Genomic DNA, 27,825 nt, shown 5'->3' with positions numbered 1-27,825 from the left:
TTCTTAAGTTCTTGTTACCAGATTACATAAGTACATCTTAACACCTCAATTGTTTAGCAATATTATTGTCAATTACTTAAAATACGACTGCAAAATAAAATTTTGAGTAAATTAATGAGAAATTAATCAAAATACAAACATTAATTTTTTCTCAAATTAAAATACATATATTAACATATAATCAAATAAAAACATAAGTACAGACAAGTATAACAAGCCAATAATGCTTATTCACAATGAACAGTGTGACATTTAATTCATCATTTTTACATTTTTATAAAAAATAGAAATTAATTAGATATTAATTTCTTTCTAACACTGAATTATATTTATTTCTAAAAAGTATTATTCTACATAACATATCATGCTGATGTTAACTATCATGACAGCTCCAAACTGATGTCGCATCACTTAAAAGACCAGACATTATTAAAAATGATTGAATCCTACATGTCAGATCCTCAAAAGTAAAAGTAGTGTCCAAAGTTAAAGTGGAGGGAACAACTCAACTCAGCGGCGCTTCAAACATTAGGGTTTTAGCTCGTTACGTCGTCGGTGAAGTACCGCAGCATGGGAGCTAACCCTGTTTACATCAATTTGCTGTATCAGTCCCTGTTCCAGATTCTACTCCATTCCGTCTAGGATCAATTTGAAGGTGGAGGAAGAGCGCCTTGGAACCTCGTTTTGAAGGAATAAATGAAGGTTGCAAGCAGTGGAACCTGTCTTATTTGACTTGTCGGAAGCAGGGTGTGAGGTTTTGAGCAGACGCTGAGGCTATGGGAGGAAGGGACGAGTCTGTATTCTAATAAATTCGTTCGAGGAATCTTTTCTTGACGGGAGAGGTAGAGAACGGGTTGTAATGAGTTATGCCGGAGGTGGATCCCATCACCCACCGAGATGGGCGCTCATGTATGCAGAAGCGCCTCCGCCGGGTGTTTCACAACATCCAGGAGTAGCGTTCAGCTTGCCACCACCGCCTGTTATGGGGATGATGCCCAACGGCGGCCCTAGGTATTCGCAATGGGGAGGTCCTCCCGTTCCACAAGGAGCTGCCTGGGGCGTGCCGCTTCAGCAGCAAGGGAATCTTCAGATGATGCAAATGCAGCAACCAGTGCGAGGGAATGCGGGGATTGGAGCATTGCCTAGGGAGACTGAAAGAGATGCAGGTTTTGCAATGAGACGAGGACCAGAGGGGACTAGGAACGGCGGTAACAATGAAGAAATGGTTCAGAAAGCAGAAAAAGCTGCGAGGCAGGTGTATGAGGAGTTGGTCAGAGAGGAGAAGCATATTTCTGTGACTAAGGTTGTCCAGGGCACTCTGTCTGCTCTAGGAGTTTCGTCTTTTGAATTGCTGGGCTTTCGTATGCAAGATGTTTCATGCCTGCGGAAATTGGCGCTTGTCGAAGGCAAGGTGAGCCTATCAGGTTTCAAGCCCATTGGCTCAATTTGCACTAAGTTGCGCTTGAAGTATCCTCTCGATCAATTAGTACCTTACTTCACTCGACTTTGGACTCGTATTCTCAGGATATTATTTTTTCCGAACTGCTGAATTGGTCACGTGTTAATAATGTAGCTTACATTCTATCCAAATGAGATGCGAGATTGGTCGATTATTGAGTGTCTCGCTATGCATGCTTTTGCCCACATCGGAATCGATCTTCTTCTTCTTCTTTTTCATTATTATTATTATTATTATTATTATTATTTTTTAAAGTGTGTGTGTGTGTGTGTGTGTCTTTGGTATCAGCATGTGTTGTCGTTTTCGAGATTTAACATTTACACGGACTTGGTTCCTTCGTTGGCTAACCTGTCTATGGACAATGATTAGTTGATTATTCATGGTCTATATATTGCAATCGTCGCAATCTTATTTAGTGGGGCTTAGTATTGGAGATTGTCTCTACATAGTCTTTCCCAGAGGTGGAATGTGAGATGCAATTGATGAATCTTAAACTTGCAGTAACTCTGACTACCGGCACATTTTGTATATCAGGTCAATGCCATCATCCATTCTCACATTGCTGCAAAGCGGATTACTACCCTTTATGACTTGGGCTGTGAACTAACGCAAGAAGAAGGAGTGTCTGATTTTGAAGACCTGGGTATAGGTCCTCTACTTCTTCATCCTTTGGTAGTTCGGTATTTCTCTCCACCGGATGAGGTTCTTTCAATCACCGCCGAGGAGGTGATGCAGCATCTCTCCGCTTTTATTGGTGAGGCTGAATACAAGCGCGTGGAGGTGGACGAGTTCATGGCGTATTTGCAAAACAAAAAGAAAGCCCCTACAAGGCTACATCTTGGCGTCCGCATTCAAAGTCTCGGGTAAGATTTCAGAGAAAAACTATTGCTTTGTGTGGTCCAAGCGAATAGTTCCAGCAACATTGACGTGGGCTTTGTTTGAATCCAGCGTTATGCTAAGTATCTGTGAGATCATCTTCGCGAGTAATGTCCAATACAATGCTGTCCCCAAGTAATAGTTCGGCTTTCGCAAAGATTGTGTTTTGGATAGGACCTATTTTTACCTTTATTCTTATTTTTGTGTGTAGAGTATCTTCATTTGATAAGTATCTGAGAGTAGCTGTTTACTTGAAAATTCATTTATAAAAGGGTGTAAACTGTGGGCTTGGATGAATGCTTGAAGGTTACATGTAGGAGCTGTGTTGCGTGCGAAGAGGGCAGAGACGGAGTTTATCAAAAACTGGGAAGCGCTTGCGAAATCTCTTCCTGGTTTGAAGAAGTCTAGTGTTGTGTCACAAGTCAGCAACTTTCTCTCATCGCAAAATTCTCTAAAGGAAGGCCTTAAGCGGAAGAGAAACCACATATATTTCGATTCGGATGATGAGGAAGAGACAGATAGACCAAGCAAGACATCCACCGGTGACGAAAGGTCAGCTAAGATTGCTAAGATCAAGGAACTATTTGAGCAATTAGAGAACGCAAATAATGCGAAAGAATCATTGAATAATCTGCCCTATTGTACGGATAGGATGGGGACTGTGACTGGACCGCGCACCTGCCCCTACCCTTCAGCTGCTGAGGAGCGGCTGCGGGCAAAGGAAAAAACGAAGACGAAGGCACAGCTTGATGATAAGTACCGTGATGCTAATGAAATGTCGTGGTCGGAGGTGATGGACTTCGTGAGGATACTGAAAGATGCTTGCAAGAATTGTACAGTTTCGCAGGTATCTATTCCGTCATTTAGTCCGTGTTGTTCTTGCACGAAACTTCTCTTCACTCTTCAAGATTTGGTGTACTCATTTATGGGAAATGATGTATTGCTGCAGGTGATGAAGCATTTGGTTGACACTCCCTGGCAAAACAATGATTTTCCCTTGGTTCCTAAGAAGAAGAATTTAACCAAATTTCTGAAATCAAGGCTTGGGATTGGCTTGCTCTACGTCGCGGTCTGCCCCTTGACTTTGAAACTTGTGTATTTTACCTTTCATACTATGTATTCATGTTAGTTAGTTAACGTGAGTTAAGTGTCTAGTCTCTGTGCTTTTATTTGTCCTTATATATTCGTCCAACTTCCAATTTGAGGACTTGAAATCTGAAATGCTGCATGATATATGCCCCTAAATTCCACACTTTTGTTTATGGGGTTTTGGCAATATCCAAATTGTATGCATTCTGGATTTCCATGAGGCGGACGTCCCTACAATGACATTCAGCGGCAGTGCAGACTGGATCTGGAGCATTTTGTTCAATGAATTCAGATCACTTCAGTCTCATGGTCTCTGTGATATTTCTTTTCACTATATTAGCACGGTTGGTGGTCTTGAAGAGAAGTGTTGTCATTTCTTAATTAGGGAGCTTAGCACATCGACTCGTTCCTGATCTGCAGGTTATATCTGTGAGGATGGGGCTTTGGGATAACAGTGATATGTTACAAAATAGTACGCAAGAGCACCAACAAGAAGAAGCCGCAGCTCAAACTGTTGCCACTGCAGCGCCCATCAGTGTCGATTGCGATGCAAGTGTTCAAACTGGCACTAAACCAGTGAAGGATAAAATAGAAGGTACTATTGGCATTTTTCATATATCGTCCAAGCTGTTTGTCATGTATGTGCAAGACTCTGATCGGCCGTCGTGCACTCCTATCAGCTTCCAGTTCGTCTCTTTATTCTCGTAGGCTTCTGTATTTTTTTCTTTTCCTTTCCTTCTCCTTGATTTCTTATTTGTTTATTTTATTTTAATTTTCTGCCTGTTCTTTATTTTTCCTCGTCTGCAAGTAAACGAATCAGTCTCGCAAGTTTAGATTTTCCAATGATCGTGTAGTTTGCCTCTGTCTATTTACCAAGTCAAAGCGAAATGACGTCTTTCTAAGTAAAATTCTTGCACATGTCTGCAGCATCCGAGTTGAACACTGAAGCAGTGACCAAGTGTAGTTCATGCAGCGTTCCCAAAGTTCCCTTGCATAGAGTGCAAGCCTTTATTACTCAAGCAATTCATGCATCCAGTGTCGGTAGCACATCCGACGACCTTGACCCTAGACTGTGTAAATACTTTAATGTCGAGAAATTCGAAGATTTAGGTTGGGGCTCATTAGAATCAGTGGTGGGGGAGTGCAATCATGGTAGCAAAACAGAATGCTCAAGCTCATCTATTTTGTATTTAGGGGCATTGGTTTCTGCGGTGGAGGATGGCCCTTCGTCTTACTCGTCTGTTTTAAGCAGTGAGATGAGTTCTAGTTTGAGAGTGGGTTCCTTAGGGGCCAAAACCAATGCTGACGCATTGCAGGCCTTGATTAATGCCCCCATGCTTGTCAACCTCAGCCTATGGTCTCAGTGGGATACCATTTTTGCTCCTACATTAGGGCCTTTTCTGAGCTGGTTAGAGAGAGAGGGCTTTAAAGGTAATATCTACACATTGGTAACAGATGCAGGGGTAATCCTTAAAATTGATGGGACAGCTACTGCCGATAACTTCCTTCCATCACTGATTAGTGGAGATTCAAAGTCTGCTGCTGTGCAGCTTACGTCCATTGTAGCATTATATGGCGGTATCAACCATGCACCATCAGCCCTCCTCAAGACGTATGCTACAAAAGCCTTGACTGTGTTGACTCGTTCGTTTGCTAGTGAAGTTCATTCTGAAGATTACAGCAGGGTGGCAATGCTGTTACTGGACATCCTATGTGTCGTACCACAGGAGCTTCAGTTTTTTGCAGCTAAAATTCTTTTGCCGGCTTTTTCATCAGCTGTAGAGTATTCTGCCTCAATTCTTCTCAAATCTTGCAAAATTGATGAACATCGATTTTTGCTTCACAAGCTGGGTGTTGCTTTCGGGATCGAAGAATGGATAAATAACTTCAAGGCCTGTGTCTTCAAATCTTCTATGACTGAAGGGGCTGTTGTTCAAGATATATCCAGCAACGAGATGCGTGGAGAGGAACTGAACCAAGAAAGTGCCTTGCAATGGCCTTCGACGAAGATTTTCAATGAGTCTGAACTCATTTGTGCTGAAGGGTCACCTGCAATTTCCGGAAACCATGAGCAATTGCCTAGTGTGCAAAGTCAAAGTGATGTTATGGAAACTGATTCTACAGTAGAGAGGATTGAAAATGACCAGGCTAGCACAAGTGCAGTTGTGACAGGGCTTTCAGGCTCAACTCAATCGGCTCCTGATTTTGACATTAGACAAAGAGCCAATGATGTCGTGGAATTCATCAGGCGTGAGGAGTTTGGGATCGGGCAAGATCTTAAGGTCCAAGAGCAGGAATTGCTTGCGAGGCAACATGCACGAATGGGACGTGCTCTACATCGTCTTTCTCAAGATCTTTATTCTCAGGACTCTCATTTTGTTCTTGAGTTGGTTTGTCTCCGTCCTCCTTCCAATGGTTATTTATTCATCAATGGTTGCTGTATTTATGGCTGACTTGAAGTTTGTTGTTGTGCTCACTTTTTATTGAAGCGTTGTGTTCACTCACGGATATACTCACCGATGTTTTGTTTGGGATGCAGGTTCAAAATGCTGATGATAACTCATATGCGCCTGGAGTGGAGGCTGCTCTTGTATTTGTTGTTCAATCTGGGCACGTTATGGTTTTCAACAATGAAGTCGGTTTCACGTCCGCTAACTTACGTGCTCTTTGTGATGTGGGCAATTCCACGAAAACAGGATCCAGCACTGGTTACATCGGTCACAAGGGCATCGGTTTTAAATCCGTCTTTCGGGTATGACAAGCTTCTACGTAGTGGACTAATCTTGCTTCTAGATTGAGAATTGTTACAATTGTTCCATTTGGGTTTCTAAGCAGTGAGGGAACTCCGTGTCTACTTATTAGAGGTTGCTGGTTGTTTCTGCGCATTTCAGTATTCTTGAGATTAGCTTTTTCCAGAACGTAACATGTGGGACACTATTTTTCTTACACGAACAAAATTGTGTTGTTTGCAGGTCACTGATGCTCCTGAAATCCACTCTAATGGCTTCAATGTGAAATTCGACATCACTGAGAGCAATCTTGGATTTATTCTCCCCACCATCATAGAAGCCAGACAATGTGCTAAATCATATAGTGGTACTTTAGAGCTGGTAGGTAAAAAGGTTTTCTCCCATGAGAAAGTCGTGTGCTGGAACACACGGATTGACCTGCCAATAAAATCATCCATAAGCAATGGGAAAGGGATGGCGTCACTCGCAGCCAAATTTGATGATATTCACCCATCACTTTTACTGTTTTTGCACCGTTTGCGTTGCATTGCTGTTCAGAATGATGTCGTCAGTGCAACTAAGCTCATGCATCGTGAGGACCTAGCCAATGGCTTGGTTCGTGTTGTGCATGATAAAGGACATGCAACTTGGCTAGTTGCTCGGCATCAAGTCCTGGCTGGGGTTCCAAGGCCAAACATTCTGGAGACCGAGATTGCTTTAGCTTTTCCTCTAGAAGACCTTATTGATGGAAATTACAAAGCCGTTGCAGAGCAGCAACAAGTATTCGCTTTTCTTCCATTGAGATCTTATGGTCTTCGGTTTATTGTACAGGTACTTTTTCTAAATATTTTAGAACAATTTTCTTAATAAGTATATCTTCTATGTTGAATGCTTTCTTAGAGGGAATGGGGTTTCTGTAATTTGTCTCGCCTTAGTTGGCGGACTTCAAATCAGTCAATTGGTTGTGAAGTTCTTGTCTTTTCCTTGTTTTAAGAGGCCCCTGAATTCTTTTTTGATTCAATGTTTTACAGCTTATTTCCGACTGCGAACCATCTGCTCATCTCAATCTCAATTCGTATTTGTGTTGCAGTGTGATTTTTTACTACCTTCATCAAGAGAGGAAGTAGATAGTGACAGCGCCTGGAACCAGTGGCTACGGTCTGAAATTCCCGAGGTGTTTGTAAAGGCGGCTGAGATATTCAAAACTCTCCCCACTCTTGGAACCAGAGGGGCAGCTGTAAGCAATTATCTGAAGTTCGTTCCTCTAGAAGGAGAGGTGCTGGGCTTCTTCTCTGTCTTACCGCGTTTGATTCATACAAGACTACAAGCTATTCCATGCCTTCCTGTCGAAGGATCAGAGTCTAGTTGGTCATTTCCATGCGCTGTTTTAATGAGATGGAGTGAAACAGCCCGCGAACTGATACCAGATGCTCTTTTGAAAGAGCACTTGGGACTTCAGTATCTGGATAAGGAAGTTGATATCTCTGATTCATTAGCAAGAAGTTTGGGAGTACAAAAGTATGGCTCGAAAACACTTGTTGCATTGATGAAATCTGTTTCACAAAAGAGCGATGGAGTGGGTCGTATGGGACTTGAATGGATACGACACTGGCTGATTGAATTGCATGCTTGCCTCCAAAAAGAGCAGGAGGTGTTCACATCCTCTGCCGATTCTACTAATGAGAGTATATTGTTCCAAGAACTTCGAGCAATGCAGTTCATTCCCTTAGCAAGCGGATCGTTTACAGCCATAAAGGATGGGCCAGTCTGGTTTGCTAATCATCCTGCAGAGTTACAAGATGGTGCAATCAAGCCTCTTGGTTGTTTTCCATTGCTGTATGCGGAGCTTCGAACTGTGCACCCAACTCTTTTTCATTCTACTAGTGCCTCTGAGGTTGATCTTGCAGATGATCCTAATGTGACAGGAAAAGTCATTTCTATGCTGCATCAACTCGGAGTCAGGCCCATATCAGCACACCATGTGTTGAAAAGCCATGTCATACCAGCCATGGCGGATGAAAATTGCACGGCGAAAGAGACATCTCTTCTGCTTCAATACATAGGCTATGCCAAGTGGCATTTGGGATCTAGTTGTAACCAGTGTACAGGTGAAATAGCGCTGATATTTGAGCAACTGAAACAAAATGCTCTAATCTCCACAAACAATGGAGTCTTCAGAATGGGTGAAAAAGAGCCAATTCATTTTGGAAAATCAATGGGGAGTCCGTTTGATGCGCAAGATGTCTTAAGTGGATGTTCGATGAAGTGGAACGAAGTAAGCGACAGCTATCTCCAGCTGGCTTTGCCGGGACAAATCACCCCGAACGTCGAAAGCTGGCGAAAGTTCTTATCAGAGTTAGGAGTTACAGATTTTGTGCAAGTTATCCCTGTGAAGAAAATTATTAAAAACAAAGCAGCTAGTCTCTGGAAAGATGAGGTTTGGGAAGGTGTTAACAAGGACGATACAGGCTGTGTCCTTGAGGATTGGGAGTCCCCTGAACTTGTGGATTTGATATCTACAGTTACCACCAAAACATCAGCACGGAAAGTACACAAGAAAGCGAAACGTTGCTCTGCCATATTTTCCATCCTTGACAAATTATGGCAAAGCAATTACGCCTCACGTTGTAGAGCAACGTTTCGCATATCGGATGAAAAGCAGGCTAAACAAGGTTTAACTTTTGCATCTTGGGTATTGCAAGTGAGAAAGCTGAAGTGGGTGAAATCTAGCCTGGATAGTCGGTTGCACACACCAGCTTCACTTTTTCAGCGTTGTGAATCTGTCAATAAAATTCTAGGCAACCATGCTGCATACCTACGCACTCAGGTTCGTTCGATAGCTCCGCAATGCTGAGATGATGTGAGCTAGTAACTGATGAACTTGATCATTCTTTATAGAGTAATATGTGATAAATTCGAGCGCTCTTTAATATGGGTTATGCATTTAGTAGCTGCTTTGACTTAACATGGTTTTCCATCGGCAGATTCATAATGTCCACCTGACAGAAACATTGGGACTTAGAACTGAGGTTACAGTGGATGATTGTCTCTCTTTGCTTCAACACTGGGGTTCAAGTAATCAAGTTCTTGAAGCTAGGTGAGAGTTTTTGAATACTGTTTGCAGATTTAATTGGTAAATTATATAGGCTTTAGGTTACTCAAGTACAAGATTATTTCGTTGTGTAAATGATTGATATGAGTTTCAATGTTCACCCCTTTATACAGACGTAGTTTGGAACGCTTGAAGGTCTTCACAATTGTGGTACATCTCTTTTCGAGGGTTTGCGAAGTTAACTAAGAATCTTAAGTGAACTATCGTGAGATATTGAGGATGAGAGGGATTATGTGTGCCTTCACATTTGTGCTGAGTCTGTGATTTTACGACTGCTGCAGTGTCGCTCAAATGGCACGACTTTATCTATTTCTGGCCGAGCATGCTAAGTCGAAGAAAGTTCTGGCAACCTTCAAGTCACAACCCGCCATATTCTTCCCCTCTACATCAACCAGTTCACGCGAAGAAGTAGTGCAAGGAAGTCTTTTACCTTTGGAAAAATTATTTTGGAGTGACCCGACAGGTGCTCTCAGTATGCTCCACTCCCTTCACGGGTCATCTTGTGAAAAGAGATCAGCTGTAGCTCATGGTCGTAAAGAGCACAGTGGGAATAGTGCAAAAGCTTTAAGTACATATTACCCTGAATTGCGAAGTTTTTTCGTGGAGCAGTGTCTGGTCAGAGAGAAACCAGAATTTTATGGCTACATTAGCATCTTGAAGCAATTCTCTGCTATCACTTCGCCCTTTTCTGTTTTGAACGAGGTAATTAAATTTGATATATTTATAACATGCTACTATTCATAAATGATTACTCTCTTCATTTTTCTGAAACTAGGGCTAGTGTATTGGCAGCTGTGGTCGAAGAACTAGTTCAGTAGAAATTAGTGTACATACGAAGCATATTAGTTTGTAGGTATCATGGTGGATAAATGTTATGTGGGGTGTTATAGGTACTGGAGGTTCTTGCTGCATTGTGCGGCGAACTTGATTCGGGCAGAGTAACGAAGGCAGAACTGCAAGATTGGAAAGCTCATCTTCAAGAAAGTGATTGCACTGTGTTACCCACTATGAGCGACCAATGGGTGGCTCTTCGCAATGATGTAGGATTTGTCTGTGTCTGCGACGACGAGAAAATTGGACAGGAATTCGTCGAGAACGCAGAAATACTGTATTTTCTTTGCACAAAAACCTCTCAGCCTGGTGCATCGGCTTCCATCAACAGTGCTGAAGAACGTTGCAGTCGTGTGCAGCGTTTTTATGCCTCTTTGAGCATTCCGCTCCTATCTCAGGTGGGTCACTGATACTTCAATTACATAAATATATGTCCAACAAGTCAATACTTTCATTTTCAGACGAAGATTATGTTTGTAATGCTCAACATTGTGCCACTCAGCTTATCGCACTTGTAGCTGAGCTGTATTGGACCTCTCATAGGTGCTACAACATACAGCATCATTAAATGGAGATAATGCAATATCTTTTTTTGAGTCAGTTCGTTCTCGTCATAAACTCGTATCTGGAAAGAACGAACATCTGTCTGAGATTTTTTTATCTTAATGGCATTTAAAAAAGCAAATCGAAAGGGCAGTTCTTTTATACCTTCAGTCTATCTATATTTCTCTACTTTTTTTCAATATTTAGAAAAAAAACTGTTCTAAAAGAATTAATTACTTGTTCTTACAGGCGGTGAAACGTGAAGTTATCCTGTATGGGTCACATGATACAGCAAAGGTTGAAGCTTTGGTTTCTTGGGCTCTTCCTTATGCTCAACGCTACATAAGGCAGCATCACATTGACGTTTACAACCACGTAGAAGGCAAACCTAAAAGAAAGTTATTGAAGCAGCTGCGTTGTCTTGTTGTTGACCAATTATACTTTCAATACAGCCTTCAGTCTGGTCAGATACGTTCGTCTCGGCGAGCTCAATGCGGATGTTTGCTTGAGGTAGGTCCTTTGCATGCATCACTGAATATGCATTTTCTAGAATAGACTGCAGACACAGGGTGGATATGAGACATGGCAGGCTTCTAATCTGTTCTACCTCTCTTCATCATCAGGTTGAACACCTGCTAAACAACTTCTAGAAAAATCTCGATAAGCGCCGTATTAGAAATGATATTTTAAAATTACGTCACGTTAGACCTGAACTGTGCTCAACATTTTTCTAAGAGAATCGCTCGGATGCCCAGGAAAATACTCTATATGTCGCTGCCGATCGTTGCGAGGACCACTGCATGATTTACACGGAATTGTCTCGCCTGTTCTTTTCTGGCCAAGTCAACCAGCAGTTGGCTAATTTTTTGCACCTCATTACGATGATGGCCTCTTTAGGGTCTCAAGAGGCTGAGGTGGAATTGTACATGGCCAATACGCAAGGTATTCAGCCCCTTCCTGCTGAAGTCGCTCCATGGAGGATGAAACAAAGGCTTGAAGAATCGAACCCTGCAACGATTGCATCACCTGTGAAAGGACCATCACGCGCTGAGACTTATCTTGAAAGGCATGCGAAAGTAGAAGAGTGGCTACCTGTAAAGATAAAACCCAATCAGTCATATTGTGGATGGCCACCACGGTCTTGGGTTCCTCTTCCTACAGTAAAGTCGACTGCGATGTCTTCCATTGTGGTTGAACCAGAATTTGGTACTACGTTGAACCGGATAACGGCAGTAACACGGACTGAAGAGATACATTCAAGCGGGGTGTTCACCAGTCCAGATGCAAGTACTCGATATAGTAACGGAACCGGGACAGGGATGGTAAATGAAGGTGCAGTCCCTCGTTCAATCGGTTTCACGTCATCGACTTTATCAGCAGATTCTCATGGACGAGCTGTTCAGCAAAATACGGTATGACATTTCAAAGTCCTTACGCACACCTTGAGGTATCTTTCGGAGTTAGTTAACATTCCGACGGAATTTAGCATGTGTTGTTCTTCATGCGTTTTTAATTTTAATTACTTATTTTTTGTTGTTAAGGCAAAGCGGGAAGATGAAACGTAGAATAGTTTCTTGAAGTCCGCTTCTGATGTGATCTTGTTTTGTGCAGGCAAGGGAAAATCTTGTAATGAGCACTGGCACCGAGCAGCAACAGATTACAGGGCGCTCAGGCGAGGAAGTAGCATATCAGTACCTAATCAAAAAGTATGGTGCCAAGGAGGTTAAGTGGGTGAATGAAGATGGGGAGACTGGAGCTCCTTTCGACATGATAGTACGAAATGAATCTGGAAAACAGGAGTTTGTGGAGGTTAAGACCACACGTTCGCAAGATAAGGATTGGTTTGAGATTTCGGCCCGTGAGTGGGAGTTTGCAGAGGTCCACGGTGATTTGTACACTGTGCTCCGTGTAATCCTTCCCAATGCGGAGAGTTCATTCCAGATAATCCGATTTTCCAATCCTGTCAAGCTCTGTCGGGAGCGTACCATCCAGCTAGCACTTATTCTACCATTTAGTCATGTTTCAGGCTCGTCGACCGCCACATCTCTACAATTGACAAACTCGTCATCACCGCAAAGGATTGAAGTAGCTGACTTAAATTATAAGGTGACGTTAGGCTAAATTTTTTTAGTAGTTCTGTAAGCATTTCCTACGGCCCTTCGTTGAAGATTACAGTGGATTACATGGATTGGGTAATCCTATTAGGACAAAACATCTATCGTCTTAAAATAGTCGTTAGGATAATCGGCTTCATCGTGGCTTCCAACCCTGGTAATGTTAGGAGGCACAAAATGTGGATCCTTGGACTTTGGGTTGTTCAAGGATCACAGGATCACTGGGCATCGTCATTCTCTCGAATGACCGCGACATTTTTCTCTGGGTACAGGAAAGTCTGTTCTAAGGAACACTGCAATTTTTATTACCTGTATTTCAGAAGAGCGTACAGGTTCAATTATCTCTATTTGATTAATTCATGATCTCTCAAGCCTTTGCAGCCACGGGAATTTGATTCTTCTCTTCTGAACATAGCAGTATAGAATGTAGTGGGTGATGAACTGAAATGTTCGATCTGGAACCAACTTTAAGAGGAGTGTCTTGAACAATCCCCTTGAGAGTTAGAGCACCCATCATGCTTTTTTCTGTTCTGTAACCATGGACGTGGCTGTGCATTCCATTTTATGGACTTTTTCTTCGTAAAATGTTTCATCAGCAAAGACGTGCATACATGTGGGTGATAAGTTATTCATTGAATTTACTATTTTCAGAACTTTACTCTTCCTATAACCAAAATAAACATATTTGAGTTACCGATTGACTTGATGGTTGTATTAATTGCAATCATAATAGCTTATGAGTAGGAGTTATTTGAAAAGTTGACACACTGAACAACTTATATATATATGATGTAAAATAGAATCGAAAAGCACGAAATGCTTGTAAACCATGATATTTTGGTTAAGTAAATCTGAAAAATGTCATAGAACATTTAATACAACATTTTAAAATCTAATAATGATACAGACAGTTCGTATTGAATAAATGCATACAAATCTCACAAGTATTTATTGAATAATATTTATAAAATATTATTTTACAAAATTGTTGACATATGCATATATTTAGGACGGTGCATCTTCAAATATTGAAAATTAAAAATACTGAAAATATTGAATATTAACAAATTTATTTGTATAATAATAATTTTAATTAATCACTATTAATCAATGACACGAATATAATGTTTTTGTATTATTAACTGTTTATTTATATACTGTTTAATTATCAACACGAATATAATGTATTTGTATTATCAAATAAAAAATAAAAAATAAAAAAAAACCAAGAATTCAAACTCAGAAATAGAATACATTAATAAATGAGAGATATGGGAACGAGGATCTCAACCATTGGGAACAATCACGTTGCAAAGTTCCCTGTCGCGGGTTTCAGTTACGGAGTGCATAACCGTCTTCGGAAGACCTGAGACCACGGAGACAGGGTGTGTTGCCCTGCCCATCTGGAGCTCTAGATCCACCGACGGCACTGAATTCTGTGCATGCTTTCGTTTTCATTTGCGAGGATCTCATTGCTATGGTGGCTGACTGCACATCTGGAGTAATTCTCTCCTTCTGATCAAACTCGACTGCTCGTCTTCGTGGCTGCGTGATTACAATCAACTCACCCAAAATCTACTTCCCAACGTTTGCATTTTTCATCTGCTTTGCGTTGAGCTCCAGCGAATTTTCATAGCTGTGAAAGGGAATCGAGCGAGCAATTCGCAATCGGAGATGGACAACCTCGTGGAGACGGATCCGTTTCCCTCTTCCTTACCATTTCCGATCGACGCCGACACGGTATGGACCACCTGAGGAGTTGGAAGAAATCATAACTGCAATAACATCTTCAATACGCTTCCAGTCTCTGTTATGAGGTTAGGGATGTATTATCCTGCACAATCGATCATGTAACTAAGTTTTTACAGCCACAATCAGATTTCGTTTGATTCCATCATGTTTCGATGTTTGTTCCGCTTGGTGAGATGGACAATTTTGCAAGATAATCACAAGATTTAACCTGGAACTGGAAAACTTCGCATACGTCACTGGGGAAGAGAGATTCTTGTGCACTCTAAATTATTCTACTCCCAGACCTCTGAACATTCATCACCGTTGCGACGGCTGCTAAGATTAGCTTCTTAGATTATTATTATTATTATAACTATTATTAATATTTTTTCAACATACTCTGAGAAAAGTGTGTGTATGTTCTGAAGGATGCATTCATAGATGAGCTCTACTTTAGAACGAAGAACACGGAGGGGCGGCTGCCACCGGTATGGACTTTTAGTCTACAAATTGTGTGAAGCCTCTCATTGTGACCATTCGTTCAAACAGGGGTCATAACCCTTCCGGTTCAAAATGTTGATTTACAAGAACAGATTAGCTAGTTATAGAAGTGCTGAGATTAACTTCACAATACTCCGAGGTTTAGTAAATTTGAAACTGTTTTTGAGTAGGTACAAAAGATTCATTTTTCATACCCGTAAGGCGTTGCTATGTGTTTTCGCTTCAGGATTCAGTGATGAACGAATTGAATGAGTCAAGGACGGAACTCTACAGCCGTGTGCAAACGTTGAAGAAGGTTAGAACTGACAACTTCGCATCTTTTATTCCAGGTAACGAAGGCATCGTCCCCGAAAATTATTTGCTGCAGTATATTGAACACACCAGAGTGTCTCTACTTTAAACCCTTTCGTTGAAATCAACTGAAATGCCTAAAAATACGAAGTGGTGTAATTAGCTCTTTGTTGTCAGGATTTGAAGGACTGGCGGGGAATGCTGGACAATCAAGTTAAGTCGTATCGAGAGGTCAGTATATCTTAGTCTTCGGGACGTGAAATCTCAGATATCCATGGAAGTTTGATCCCAATGTTTGTGCTTGTGAAAATGACAAATGTAACTATATTTTGCACCATGCAGGAAATTGGAGATTTGAGGGATTCTCTCAACTCAGAGGTGGAGCGACTAAAGACTGTAGGTTATCTTCCCCCGAAGTTAAGTTGGCCCTACAGTCGATATGAATGCTTTACTTGCCTTTGTGGGATTTGAAATTTTAGTTGGAAGCATCGTACCCTCTTCTTCCCGCGATCCTGCTCAGCAAATCTCCATCCCTCAGAGCATTGAGAGAACAATGGTATCCCCAGGAATTTAAGAAACTGAGGAGCACGCTGAATGATCAGGTGGAGAAAGCTTCATCAAAGTTGGCAGAGCTTGTATGTGCTTTATCTATTTTTTAAATCTTTATTTATTCTGCAGTACTGTCTATGATTTGGCAGCTAGACTTGATTTTTTGCAGTACGAAGATGAAGTCTCAATCGATTCAGACAAGATAGCTCTTGATGAAACAACCCTTGTAAGTCTAACGCGCTACTCAATGAGAAGCAAATGAATTTCTTAATTTCTGACTCTGCTCTTTTGTTACAGAATGAATCAGAGGAGATGCCTTCACCAAAACTTAAAGCCGCAGAAACTTCTTTGTCAGATATCTCAAACGAATAAAAGCTGGAAAATACCCGCAACGAGATGTACTTTTGGTTTTTGTCGAGACTCCATTCCATAACAGAGCCAGCTTGAATTCGGTGCACTGTAAAAATTAGTCAATCAAGGACAAACTATCCTGTCGTATTCAAGGACCGATGCGAGGATTTCACGACCCACAACCTTGTCAAAAGTTCCCTTTTCTCTGAAGGATGAGTTGGTTCTCCATTGATTGCACACTCGACGTATTTTATTACAAATCAAATGCTTGACTGCTAGTAATCGAACACACCTGGAGCATTGCTTTTTCATAGCAGAAGCATTTACGTGCAGCGAACATATAATAATTGCATAAGTGGTACACAAATATTCACACGCCTGCAAAAAGCCGTTAACTTCATTTCTTTGCCTTAAAATTGGCATAGCTTGCAATCTGAAGGGGAGACAAACTAGCACTTGTCCCATTTCTAGCACTATCAAAATGGCGTTTACAAACCATATTTGAATCCGTGTTATTAGCCAAGCTCTCCCGCAAAGCAGCCATTACTGCCTCCCTACAAAGACCGGCAAGCTCAGCACCAGTAAAACACTCTGTATCGTCAGCCACTCCATTCAAATCGACGTCATCCGCAAGAGCGTTGCTTCTCGTGTGGACGCGTAAGATTTCCAACCTGCTCTCTTTGTCTGGAGGTGGAACGTAGAGCACCTGCAAACCCAGTTGCATAGTCAGGTGCAGAAGATGAATTGGAGTCCAATAAGTGCACCCATCATATTCCAAAGACTTGAGGATATAAAGCTTAATCAATCCATGGATCTTACAGAGTCAAAGCGTCCTGGTCGCATCAAGGCAGCGTCAATTGCCTGTGGTCGATTGGTGGCTGCCAGAACAAGCACACCCTGCCATCCAACATATAAACCTTGAGATTAACAGTCTAGAATAAAGAAAGTTACTGGTATCCCAAGTGCGAACATCAACTCCTCATACACAATCAAATAAAATACCTGTGCGAGTTCAAGTCCGTCCATCTCTGTGAGCAACGTGGAGAGTAACTTCTCCCCTACTGATGTGTCATTCCCACCCCCCGAGCTTCCATTTTCGCCAATTCCCCTAAAGACCATTGGCATGTTTCAATATTAGCCAAGAGAATTCGCGCAATGACTGAAATGACCAAATAATGGATTGAGCTGTAGTAAGTTACAACAAAACAGAGACAATGTGCATACACCTGAAGGATATAAATTATTATGTTACTAATATAGTAAATAAATTAATAAATAACTGTTGGTTGGTCAAACCCCCTGGATTCTAGATGAAACAAAGATGAAGTTCCAATTGTCACGCCAATGTATAATAAGGGTGTGTAAAACCTTCTCGAAGCGACTGCATCAGCTTCATCAAAGAAAATAATACTAGGAGCTGCAAGTCGGGCTTGTCGAAATGTATCGCGCAATAGAGCTTCACCCTCACCAACGTACATGGAATACAAATCTGCGCCACTGATAAGTAAAGCAACATTAGAAACTAATACCGGTACAAGAACGATACTTCCGCTATTAGTATCGGTACAAGAAGGATACAATGCGACTGTTAGTTTTACAGCTTCCTGGCAAGCAAGAGCCTCCCAATCTGCATTGTTGCACATTTTGGGAAAAGAGCAAACTAATTCGATAAGATGGAAACTTCAAGGTACCTGAGAGAGAAAAGGGTTGCTTGAGAGGAATGAGCAGCAGCTTTGGCAAGAGTAGTTTTGGAGCAACCAGGTGGGCCGTGAAGAAGGACCCCTCGAGCAGGTCTGATCCCGAGTCTTGTAAGCGCATCAACATGCTTAATTGGCCATTCCACAGCCTGCTGTAGTCTTTTCTGAACATATGAACACAGGAATCATGAGTTGCAAGTAATTATATGTTATTTCCATCGTCACCGCCTAATAAATTACGCCAAAGATATTAATATGGACAAGTCGGCCTTGCTTGATGTTTTGACCGAAACAAAGCGACTACAATGATTAAAACAAAGTCCCACTTCCACTGCCATGTAAAAAATTATCAAATTAGATGGGAAAGCACCTTGACTTCATGCAGTCCACCGATATCGTCCCAGGATACCTCAGGAACCTCTGCGACTGAACCTCGCACAATGCTAGCTCCGACTCTCTTATGAGCCTCTTCGAAGTCCTTCATTTCTACAGGCCGCACTCCTTCATTGTGAGACAGCGCTGACATGGCAGCCTCACGACACAAGGCTTGTAGGTCAGCACCGACGTACCCGTTGCACATTTTAGCCACTGCAACAAGATCCACTGAAGTGTCGAGAGGGAATTTCCGTGAATGCAGCTGGTACATACCCACAAGATAGATAAAGTGAGAGACTTCGCCCAGCCAGTTAAGTGAAACACTAATAAAACTGAAGCTGTTCAGACCAGCTTACACGAAGAATGGCATGCCGCTCATGGGCGTTTGGAGGTGGAACTGCTATTTCACGATCAAAACGGCCAGGTCTCCTCAAAGCAGAGTCAATGGAGTTAACGCTGCAAACCAAAGTCAACAACAAACTGAGTCAATACTTCTTAATCTCGACAAAAGAATGGATTGGTCGGTCTATGGCTTGCATACAGACTTAGTGCCTTGGCCTGTTACGTAAAATGATGATCCTCACACAGAAAGAAGCGTCATCTCTGTATTTAGCAGCCATTGCCTTCTAGGAGCGTAAAGGACACAGGACGGGTGTTTTCCACTTAACGTTGCAAAAGAAAAAGGAGACAACCGGAGGATCTATATGAGTACCACATGGGATTAGAAAGCGTAAATGTTACAAAAGGATTTAAGTGCACATGGTCTCTACAGAATTTAACAATAGAGAAGAAGTGAAACGTATTCTCTAACCGCAGCAGAAAGTTCCATAAAATTAATCCAATGGAAAACTAATTTGTTTAATTCAAATGCCGATTTGTTTCAAAACAACACCTACCGATTAGTTGCAGCAACGACAACTACTCTAGAAGTACCGGCCAACCCCGCTTTTGAAGACCCAATACCATCCATCAAAGTCAAAAGTTGAGCAACCAGTCTTGTCTCTTGTTGGCGCCTGCAAAGAGCAACCCAATGGTATCATTTCACAGATTTGATTTCACAAGAGTAATAAGATGCATTGAACTACACAAAATGGACAATTGAAGTATTAATAAAGCATACTTACAAACATCTCTCCATGTCAATAGTATGGTGATCGAATAAAAGACTCAGAAACAAAAGGATCTCAGGAGATGCAGAAACGCCAATAAAGATGGTGACCAATTCAAAAGGTTGTGACAGATATACTTCTTGTACCTAGAGTCCCGAGGAGGGCACATGGTGTCTATTTCATCGATGAAAATTATAGCTGGTCTTCCAATAGCTGCTTCTAAAGCCGCCTTACTAAAAGCTTCCCGCAATACCTTCTCACTTTCTCCAGCAAATGCCTTATGGACAGAAGCACCACTGCAACAGTTTCAACAGGTATTGACACTTTTCATGTCACAATTACACAAATCGCATATTATTCAAGCATTTCACTTCGAGAAAAAGACTAGCGATTGACGAAGCTAATACTTCTGCTGATTTTCTTCGACGCAGGTCGGATACGCAACACACAATAGCGTCCTCTAATACTGATAAGGACATAGAGAGAGCAGGAGCACATTGAGACCTGAGAGACGTAAAATGAGCGTTGCATTCTCGAGCAACAGCATGAACCACGCTTGTCTGCAGGTCGAAATGTCATTTAATTAGATGTAGAAATAAGTAAGAAAATGAAATTATAAACCGTCCACATAAAAGAAAAAGTTGGAGGTGAATAAGAAGTTCAGGCAATCAAAATATATAAGTAAAAAAGGAACAAAAGGGAAAAGAGTGTATACCTTACCAGTACCAGGTGGTCCGTACAAAAGAAGTCCTTTGGGCCACTGCAATGATTAAGCAGAAGCACCACACGTTAGGAATACAACAATAGCCTGAGCACCGTTCAAAAACGAAAAGGTTTCAGGAGCTCACGAACAGTTGCATAAATCGAACTGCTCCAGCTTATTAAACATCATAATCATAAACCCTAAACCCTGAGCCTCGGATCTTCAAGTAAAGGGTTACTAGAATACCCGTAAACCAAGGGATGCAGCTTCTTTCGAATACATTACAGGCCAGAGGAGGAGTTCTCTCAAAGCCTGCAGAGGAGCAACCATGCCTGCCACCACACTCTCTGCATTGAACCCGACTGAATCCATATTTGGTTCATAATTCTGCGGCTTTTGATCTTTATCCTCCACACCCATCACGCCGGTAAGTAGTGCATGGGCTAATAAAAAGTACAATATAAGAGGCGCACCACCTTCACGACATGCAAAACCATACACAGCATCGTAAGAAAATAACATCGGTTAAAATAATCACTTTATTTGAGTTGATAGAGAAGAAAATAACTTTGATTAATACTTTACTTCGCAAGCCCAAAGCACCAACAGAAGCATCTAAAGTGAGACTACGAAAACCTACTTTAAAATTTAATTGGAAATGTCACAAGAACGAATTCATAAAACTTGAATATTCGACATGAAGTGCAGTTTCACCTGGACGAAAAATTATGTGTGTTCATCAGAATTCAGCAATTAGCGGAGAGGCTCTTGAATCGCGCACAGCAACCACGGACACCACCTACCACTCTTATTGACAACCTAAACAAACGTCTTCATCTCCGAACCTAATTATTGCATGTTTATCCACCTCTACAGAATCTCAACCACAATTGGATCCATGCACTGAACTCATTTCCAGAGACTAGAAAGAACGTGATTAAAACCAGTCACAAAGAGTCAACAGCCTTATATTCCAAAAATCTCCTCACATGAGAAATGTTCTCGTGAATTTCTCAAACGAGAAAAAGTGCATTCAATGCCGCAACTAGCCTCAACGAAACGTCTTCACACAATGTGATAGAACCCTGATACCATAATGCACCATCTACGCTATCGAATTACTCAGACTCCACCGATATCTTCAAATGGATATCCCACACCTCGGTCATATTCAGGCATGTAGATTTTCCAGGACACTGCACAATGCGCGAGTACACAGGTCTTCAAAATAAACTCAACACGCACCTGTTACTTTTGGATTCGAGAATCAATTGTAGGCTTGCACTGCATTCCGACTCTGAAAGATTGCTCAATCTGCGATACAAGCAAACTCAGAGCCGCAACACTGAGAAGACAGTTTGGATTAGGGCTTCCGATCCACGGCTTTAGAAACCCCTTGCACAGGAACCGGGAACCGTGGTCTATGCACTTCGACTTGAACGGAGATCCTATGTCCATGTATCCTTCTGAACAACCCAAGATCGACAACCGGAATATGAGCATGCTGATCGATTATTACATTAAGAATAGTTTTTTATGATTCTAAATTACTTAATTTATTTAAAATGATTAGTATATGTATTTCTAACATATTCCTAATAAAACCAATGCAAATAAGTTTAGTCGAGTCACAAACAAATATTACTACTTTGAAGAACACATAATCTGAGATCTAGTGTAGTATAATTTTTAATGTTAAAAATAAACGACCCACTACAATCGATTTCTTTTTTATCCAAAAATTCTTTATAATCCAAATAATACTTAATACTCATTAGCCTTAAACATTTAATTCTTTAATACGATTCTAGATGTATTAGTCATTTTTGAATTTTTATAATATAATTTATTTGATTAAAAAAGATGTAACTTAGGAAAAATATTTTTAGTTATATTATGTTGCATTGAAAATTTTATTATATATATATATATATATATATAGATATATTTCTATTTGATTAAATATATATACAATATTACTTTTGCTAAGTTATAAAGTCAATTCACCTTTTATAAACATAACTTATAGGAAGTTAAAACTTATTGAGGTTGCTGAAATCATGAATTTGTTTGAGTGTGCACTTACTGCTTGCCTAATACATTTTCCCCTGCATACCGAATACCTTGTCATTGAATATAATGTTGCACCTCACAAATATCCAGTGATTACAGATCTGCAAACATGTCAAGGACGAAGACTCGATAAGGGAAAATATACACAAAAAGGCTTTCTCGATATAATAAGTCAAAATATAAACAAGTAGGTATATTAAAAAGAAACTAGAATGGCTATTGCCACAAGACAAGAAACTAAAGACTCTTGAACCTGGACTAGAAGCAAGAAAGGAGTTGACAAGAGTGAAGAAGCCTTCACTCTTGTCTCTATATATACTATCTAACTAGGGGCTACGTGGCGACGTTCTATAGGACCTCCAATATGTGTTGACTTTGTAGGACACATGCCTTGACTTACAAGGCAAGTTTTTCTACGTGTGGGCCACATAGTTAGCTTGATCTTCAAGCTAACAACATGTGTGGCACATGGCTAACTTGTTGACCACGTTTCTAATCCAAAAAGTCAATTAAAGACACCTATGAAGTCAAAGCAGGGTCTAGGAAGTTTCTAGGAAGCTTCTATATTAAATATTATAGAATTAACTTACTTTTATCTACTTTTACTTACTTCTACCTATTTCTATATGTAATTATTAGCTTACATGATTATGGCCGTGACATTACCCCCCCTTCTAGAGACGAGTTCCACGAGGAGCGGTCATCATATGTTGAGAAAATCTATGATGCGACGAATTGTATTTGCCACATACTCTGATCTCTGTTCTCTTCGAAGATGATTGATAGGGCCTCTCAACCATCGGTAGTGTCCCATACCAGGGCGGGAAGACCACCCAGTTATTTGATCATTGTTGAGGCCTTCGTAACTTCCTTCGAATAGAATATTCGGAACACCATCAGGAGTTGTTCCTACCTCTAGCAAAATCACCAAACATCGAGAGTCCCTTCCCAAATCCTGATACCAAACGCGTTGTATCTCACCATCTGTTCGAGGAAGAACATGTCGTTCTTGAAGATCTTCATCTCGATTGCGTCGTCTTGAAGGTTGTGACAATCGTAATGTCTCGTCCGACAGGTCAGCAAACGAAGGTTCTTGAGTTGAATCCGCTGGTTGTTGGCTCTCCATCTAATTAGCGTCACAAATGCAAAGAAGTTACAAACAAGGATAAGAAATTGAATGTTATCTTGCCTCAATCTTGTCTCTTTTATAAGAGAGATTTTCATCTTGGTTTTGATGGATGTCTGTAGAATAAGTAGTTATTTGTTGAATTGTAGATACTTAGTTCATAGTGTAAACAGGGATAGATGACTGTTGAAAAGGTAGTTCAGTAGGTAAAATGGATGAATAGTTAGGAAAAGCAGTTTTCATTAGAGATGTAGCAGTTGGTATCTCGTGGTAGCATAAGGAGGATGGGAGAGAGGAAGTAGGGGCCATTACTGTGATAGTGTGAGCCGGGGTAAGCTTGGTGCTACCTCTTTTCTTTTATTGTTATGTTCTTTGAAATAAGAGTATTGAGAGTTTCTGAATATTGTGAAGTGAATCATGGAATGAAAGTGTGAATGGAATTATATGTTATTGAATGAGAAGAAGAGAGATTGAATGCTGAAATCTGAATGTAGTTCAGCAGAGAGAATGAGTCTGTGTTTGTGTGAAACACTGTAATGTGAAGGCAGTTAATGGTGAAGAACTCCAGAATTTGGATTATAGTATGATTATGTCCTGTCATTTAGGATAGTGCGGGATTACATGTTGTTTGTTATCAGTGATGGTGGAGTATTATTAGGAAGTGGAAAGCATTGTAGTGTTTCCTGGATGTTTTAAGTAGTGCGGAATACAGTTAATTGTGTGACCCTAACGTGTAAGCTCATGCGATATTCTTTCCCTGTGTTCGAATTCCCCTATACAGGTTTACTCTGATTAGATAAGTTAGAGTAAGTAAAACGACAATCACATTTTGGCGCCGCTGCCGGGGAAATTGATAATAGCATGGAGTGTTAGGTTTTAACTGCCGGTTGAAGTAGATGGGAAATAGGTAGCAGTCGCAGAAGAATATAATGAAAGAGTATGGTTATTAAGAATGAGAACTTAACAGTAAAGAAAATACGGCAGTCAAGAGAAAGAATAGAGAGATCGCAAGCAAGAAATTTGTTGCGAAACGAGCAACAAAGAAAGTTAAAAAGGAATCATAGACAAAGCTGGATTAAGCCATGGTTGCATGCCTGTCGTCATATTCGAGCATACCCAGAAGCTAATCGACATCTAATATTTCAGAAGTATATATCGTTAGAGAAATTGCCAAGAGCACTTGCTGAAAATTTGATCAATAGGCCAGGGTTTCTTCTGAGACCGTTAACTGAGAGTGGGGGAATCACAGAAGAGTTGGGTACTCCATTGGGTACGTTTCCAATAGCGGAAACTGCCGATTCCGTCAAAACTGGTTCCATAGAGTGGCATAAATTATTGGTCAATAAGGGCCAATTCAGTGTGTTTCAAAATCCGTCATTCTCACCTCCTATTCAACCAATAAACTTATTCAAGGATAATAATAGCAAATTGAGCAGGGTGGAAAGTTCGGAAAATATATTTAGGAGAGACGCAGACTATATTAACAAACGATTAAGTGTCACATTGTCAAATTCAATGACGACGGGAGGTCCAACGGTTCCCATAGCAGTACAAATGGGTACTGTGAGTGATCGCACAACTAGCGTGGCTCCATTACCTACCTTTAGGGGTTTTCCGGGTGCGGATCCAGATCAACATTTGTCGCAGTTTTTGACAGCATGTGTCGCCAATAATGGGAGAACCGAGGATATTTGGTTACGATGGTTGCCAGCAACCTTAAAGGATACGGCGTTTGAATGGTATAACCGTCAACCAATTAGTCAATTTTCGAACTGGGAAGCATTGAAGAATGCATTTTTGACCCGTTTTCGACCAATTGGTTTTGAAGACCGTCTTCGAGGAAGGTTAATGAACAGCAAAATGATCCTAGGAGAGGCGGTGGAATCGTTCTATGGCCGAGTGGCTGATATACTTAGTAAGTGGCCGAACCACCAAATGCCGGAGGCATTTATATTATCTATATTAATAAATGGTTTGCACCCACCAGAGCTAAAAATGTTTGTAAAAGAAGCTCAACCAGTTACGATATCTACATCCCTTGATAGAGCCAAGGTTTGGGAGGAATGCCATTATGATCAGTTTTTAACTGCGTGTGCCACGATGATACCAGTTCAAAGCAATTATCAATATCCGGCTTTGAACGGATCAGTGGGTAGTTATCCACAGATGATCGAAACAGTTGCCCAGTCAAGTGCCAATACTCAGGGGCCAGTTAATGTTACCCCATTGCAAGCTTTACCACCGCAAGTAACAACAGCGTATGCTCCATATTTTCCATATCAAACACACGAGTCAACTTTGGCGGAAAAACAAATAATATCAGCTTCAAAAGATTCCAATGAAGCCTTGTTATTGAACCTGACGAAGAAAATGGAGGAAATGGCCGTTAATATGGCCAAAGATAAGGAGAAGAGGCAAAAGCCAACCAATACTAGGACCAATGTATGGTGCAGTAATTGTCAGGGCCACGGTCATTTGGTAACGGAATGCCCGTCACCTTCACAAGTGTTGGGTAAATGTACATTTTGTGGAGGCAAGCACTTAACCGCTAATTGTTGGAATTTGCAAAGACAACAACAATTCAGTAATCCGACCATGATTCCACCAACTCCATGGGATGTCAATCAAGTTCAAATAGGAAATACGTTTGGATGGCATGGAAATCGATCTAACCGACAAAATCGAGCAGTCAATGATTTTCAGAATTCCACTTATAGTGAGGGGTTTGTATCAAATCCTCGGAACTATGGTAAGGAGCAGCATGGGTATCAGCCATATGCTCCATCGATGCCATTGAACCAAGTACAACCGGGACAACCAGGATCGTTTTCTCAACCTACATGGAACAAACCTAGTAGGTATATACCGGTGGAGACACCCAATATGCCTGATGGGGGTGCAAAAAGGCCATTGCGTTGTTTCCGTTGTAGACAGATTGGTCATTATGCCAATGAATGTCCCAATCCAAGAGCCAGTGACGATTATGCCCCAGTTTGTGGGAATTGCAAGCAGTCAGGGCATACGTATCAGCAATGTAATGCTCCATTCAATTTCAATAATCGGGATCAGCAGATCCAGAGTCCAGGAAAAATGGAGGGAATAAATCGAGGACCTCAAGACTCTCCAGTAAATCGGGTGGAATGTGTCCATACCGTTCTTACTAGGAGCCAGCAAAAAGGGAAAGGCCCAATTAAACATTTGGAAGATCCTAAAGCGAAGGGCCAATCACACCCAATTACGGACCAATCCCATTCAGGCCCGGAAACTGGGAAAGTCTTGAGCCCTGATTTGGTTGCGAAGCCCAATGAGGTCCCAATTACGGAGTCTTCAGTTCCGTCTCGAACCGGTCTGTTCCCACCGCAGTTCCAAGAAGCATCATACCCGTTGAAAGATCCCCTTGGGAAAGGAAGTCCCAAGGAAGCTCAATCTGCTGTTCCAATTCCAAGTCCAGGGCGGCAGAATAAATTACCTCACGGAGTTAAGCTCAAACCCATGAAACGGAAGAGGGCATTGGAAATTACCCTAAATATGGAACCCTATGACATTTTAAAGGATTTGGACGCTATTCGGCCTTCAATCTCTATGAAGCAACTTCTAGCAGTCGCACCAGAGTGTCGTTCCACCTTGAATTCATCCCTAACAAGACATCGGCATCGTAATATGGAAGTTTGTGAAGTTAGTTTGAACCCTGATCCAGGTGCACCAACCATTGATGTTTCGATTGATGGTGTTCGGATCTCTGGCGTCCAGGTAGATGGAGGTTCCAGCGTCAATTTAATGAACGCTGATACAATGGATGCTTTAGGTCTGGAACAATTAGTCCCCACGACATTGGTATTACGGATGGCAGATCATAGCCGAGTTAAGCCAATGGGTATTGTACGGAGTGTTCAAACTATAATTGCAGGTATTGCCTATGAAATTGACTACATTGTCTTTCGCTTACAACGTTCGACTTTATCGTACCCTATTTTATTGGGACGACCCTGGCTGTATCAAGCGAAGGCCAAGAACGATTGGGGTCGAGGTACTTTGACAATTGGTAAGGGCGTAGATAAAATGGTGTTACAAATGTACCCAGTACGCTATCACGGGGAGTCTCAGTTGCCAGTATCTGAATTGACGTCGGACGAAGGGCTTAGCTCCGATGATGACACAGAAGTACCGAGTACGGAGGCCAATGTGGAGGCAGCACAGCACCCTGAGGTGGTGTACCAATGTGGAGGTCCGGGGGAGTACTTGATATACCCGAAGGATTCGGAAAACTCTGCTTATGTAAGTATTGACTGGAAACCTGGGTACGATGTGCACCATGTTAGTGCCCTCGAGACGGGATTCGTTACTTCGCATATGTCGGACATACCGAGTAACTTTAAATCACTGCGGGAATTGAAACAGAGTATTGTTGCTGACCCTGTATGTCAAACTATTAACTTAGCGACCACGGCCGAACCTCGGCTAATTAAGGTCTACGAAGGTATTAAGGAACAAGAGTTGAACTGTTGGACAGACTTTTTCTTACATCATAAATCCGCTTTTGCTTGGACTTATAATGATCTACAAGGT

At 41.4% G+C, this 27,825-nt stretch overlaps 3 protein-coding genes across 7 annotated transcripts; 2 read left to right on the top strand and 1 right to left on the bottom strand.

Moving 5' to 3' along the window:
- Positions 1–601: 601 nt before the first annotated feature.
- Positions 602–13,109, top strand: LOC112274120 (protein NO VEIN). Of its 2 annotated transcripts, XM_090245634.1 has the most exons (16): positions 716–1,411; positions 1,994–2,322; positions 2,642–2,887; positions 2,987–3,182; positions 3,285–3,404; positions 3,845–4,019; positions 4,352–5,814; positions 5,964–6,176; positions 6,397–6,984; positions 7,244–8,980; positions 9,138–9,250; positions 9,547–9,967; positions 10,156–10,494; positions 10,889–11,149; positions 11,395–12,051; positions 12,251–13,109. In XM_090245634.1, the coding sequence occupies exons 1-16, from the start codon at positions 860–862 to the stop codon at positions 12,758–12,760; spliced, it is 7,920 nt and encodes a 2,639-aa protein (XP_090101760.1). In that variant the 5' UTR covers positions 716–859; the 3' UTR covers positions 12,761–13,109. The 2 variants fall into 2 exon arrangements, with proteins under 2 accessions (XP_024359067.1, XP_090101760.1); XM_024503299.3 differs by having other exon boundaries at positions 602–1,411; positions 2,642–3,182.
- A 1,166-nt stretch (positions 13,110–14,275) lies between these two features.
- On the top strand, positions 14,276–16,413 carry LOC112274572 (uncharacterized). The gene is made up of 7 exons (XM_024504239.2): positions 14,276–14,493; positions 14,913–14,972; positions 15,212–15,280; positions 15,454–15,507; positions 15,619–15,672; positions 15,843–15,911; positions 16,123–16,413. Exons 1-7 carry the CDS (start codon positions 14,428–14,430, stop codon positions 16,195–16,197), a joined length of 447 nt encoding a protein of 148 aa, XP_024360007.1. The 5' UTR covers positions 14,276–14,427; the 3' UTR covers positions 16,198–16,413.
- A 132-nt stretch (positions 16,414–16,545) lies between these two features.
- On the bottom strand, positions 16,546–21,381 carry LOC112274570 (cell division control protein 48 homolog B). 4 transcript variants are annotated; one of them, XM_073529862.2, is made up of 14 exons: positions 21,306–21,381; positions 20,775–20,879; positions 20,307–20,536; positions 20,073–20,117; positions 19,862–19,917; positions 19,504–19,653; positions 19,145–19,261; positions 18,605–18,704; positions 18,244–18,510; positions 17,868–18,037; positions 17,545–17,673; positions 17,179–17,284; positions 16,996–17,073; positions 16,546–16,882 (listed from the first exon to the last, which is right to left on the bottom strand). In XM_073529862.2, the coding sequence occupies exons 3-14, from the start codon at positions 20,478–20,480 to the stop codon at positions 16,574–16,576; spliced, it is 1,701 nt and encodes a 566-aa protein (XP_073385963.1). In that variant the 5' UTR covers positions 20,481–20,536; positions 20,775–20,879; positions 21,306–21,381; the 3' UTR covers positions 16,546–16,573. The 4 variants fall into 4 exon arrangements, with proteins under 4 accessions (XP_073385963.1, XP_024360001.1, XP_024360004.1 ...); XM_024504233.3 differs by lacking the exon at positions 20,775–20,879; XM_024504236.2 differs by lacking the exon at positions 20,775–20,879 and having other exon boundaries at positions 19,504–19,634.
- Between the last annotated feature and the right edge of the window lie 6,444 nt (positions 21,382–27,825).

The sequence above is a fragment of the Physcomitrium patens genome, chromosome 21 (genome assembly GCF_059467195.1).
Source record: "Physcomitrium patens ecotype Gransden chromosome 21, ASM5946719v1, whole genome shotgun sequence".
NCBI lineage: Eukaryota > Viridiplantae > Streptophyta > Bryopsida > Funariales > Funariaceae > Physcomitrium > Physcomitrium patens.
Note: the sequence above shows the minus strand (reverse complement) of the source record. Positions and strands in the feature narration are given on the sequence as shown.

Coding starts and splice junctions, on each gene's coding strand:
- LOC112274120 (XM_024503299.3), top strand. CDS start 860: ATGAGTTATGCCGGAGGTGGATCCCATCACCCACCGAGATGGGCGCTC. Junction 2,323..2,641: donor GTCCGCATTCAAAGTCTCGG/GTAAGATTTCAG, acceptor GAATGCTTGAAG/GTTACATGTAGGAGCTGTGT. Junction 6,985..7,243: donor GTCTTCGGTTTATTGTACAG/GTACTTTTTCTA, acceptor TTTGTGTTGCAG/TGTGATTTTTTACTACCTTC.
- LOC112274572 (XM_024504239.2), top strand. CDS start 14,428: ATGGACAACCTCGTGGAGACGGATCCGTTTCCCTCTTCCTTACCATTT. Junction 14,494..14,912: donor TTCCGATCGACGCCGACACG/GTATGGACCACC, acceptor TATGTTCTGAAG/GATGCATTCATAGATGAGCT. Junction 14,973..15,211: donor CGGAGGGGCGGCTGCCACCG/GTATGGACTTTT, acceptor TTTTCGCTTCAG/GATTCAGTGATGAACGAATT.
- LOC112274570 (XM_073529862.2), bottom strand. CDS start 20,480: ATGGGTGTGGAGGATAAAGATCAAAAGCCGCAGAATTATGAACCAAAT. Junction 18,511..18,604: donor AGCGGCATGCCATTCTTCGT/GTAAGCTGGTCT, acceptor GGTATGTACCAG/CTGCATTCACGGAAATTCCC. Junction 17,674..17,867: donor GCAACCCTTTTCTCTCTCAG/GTACCTTGAAGT, acceptor TTTACTTATCAG/TGGCGCAGATTTGTATTCCA.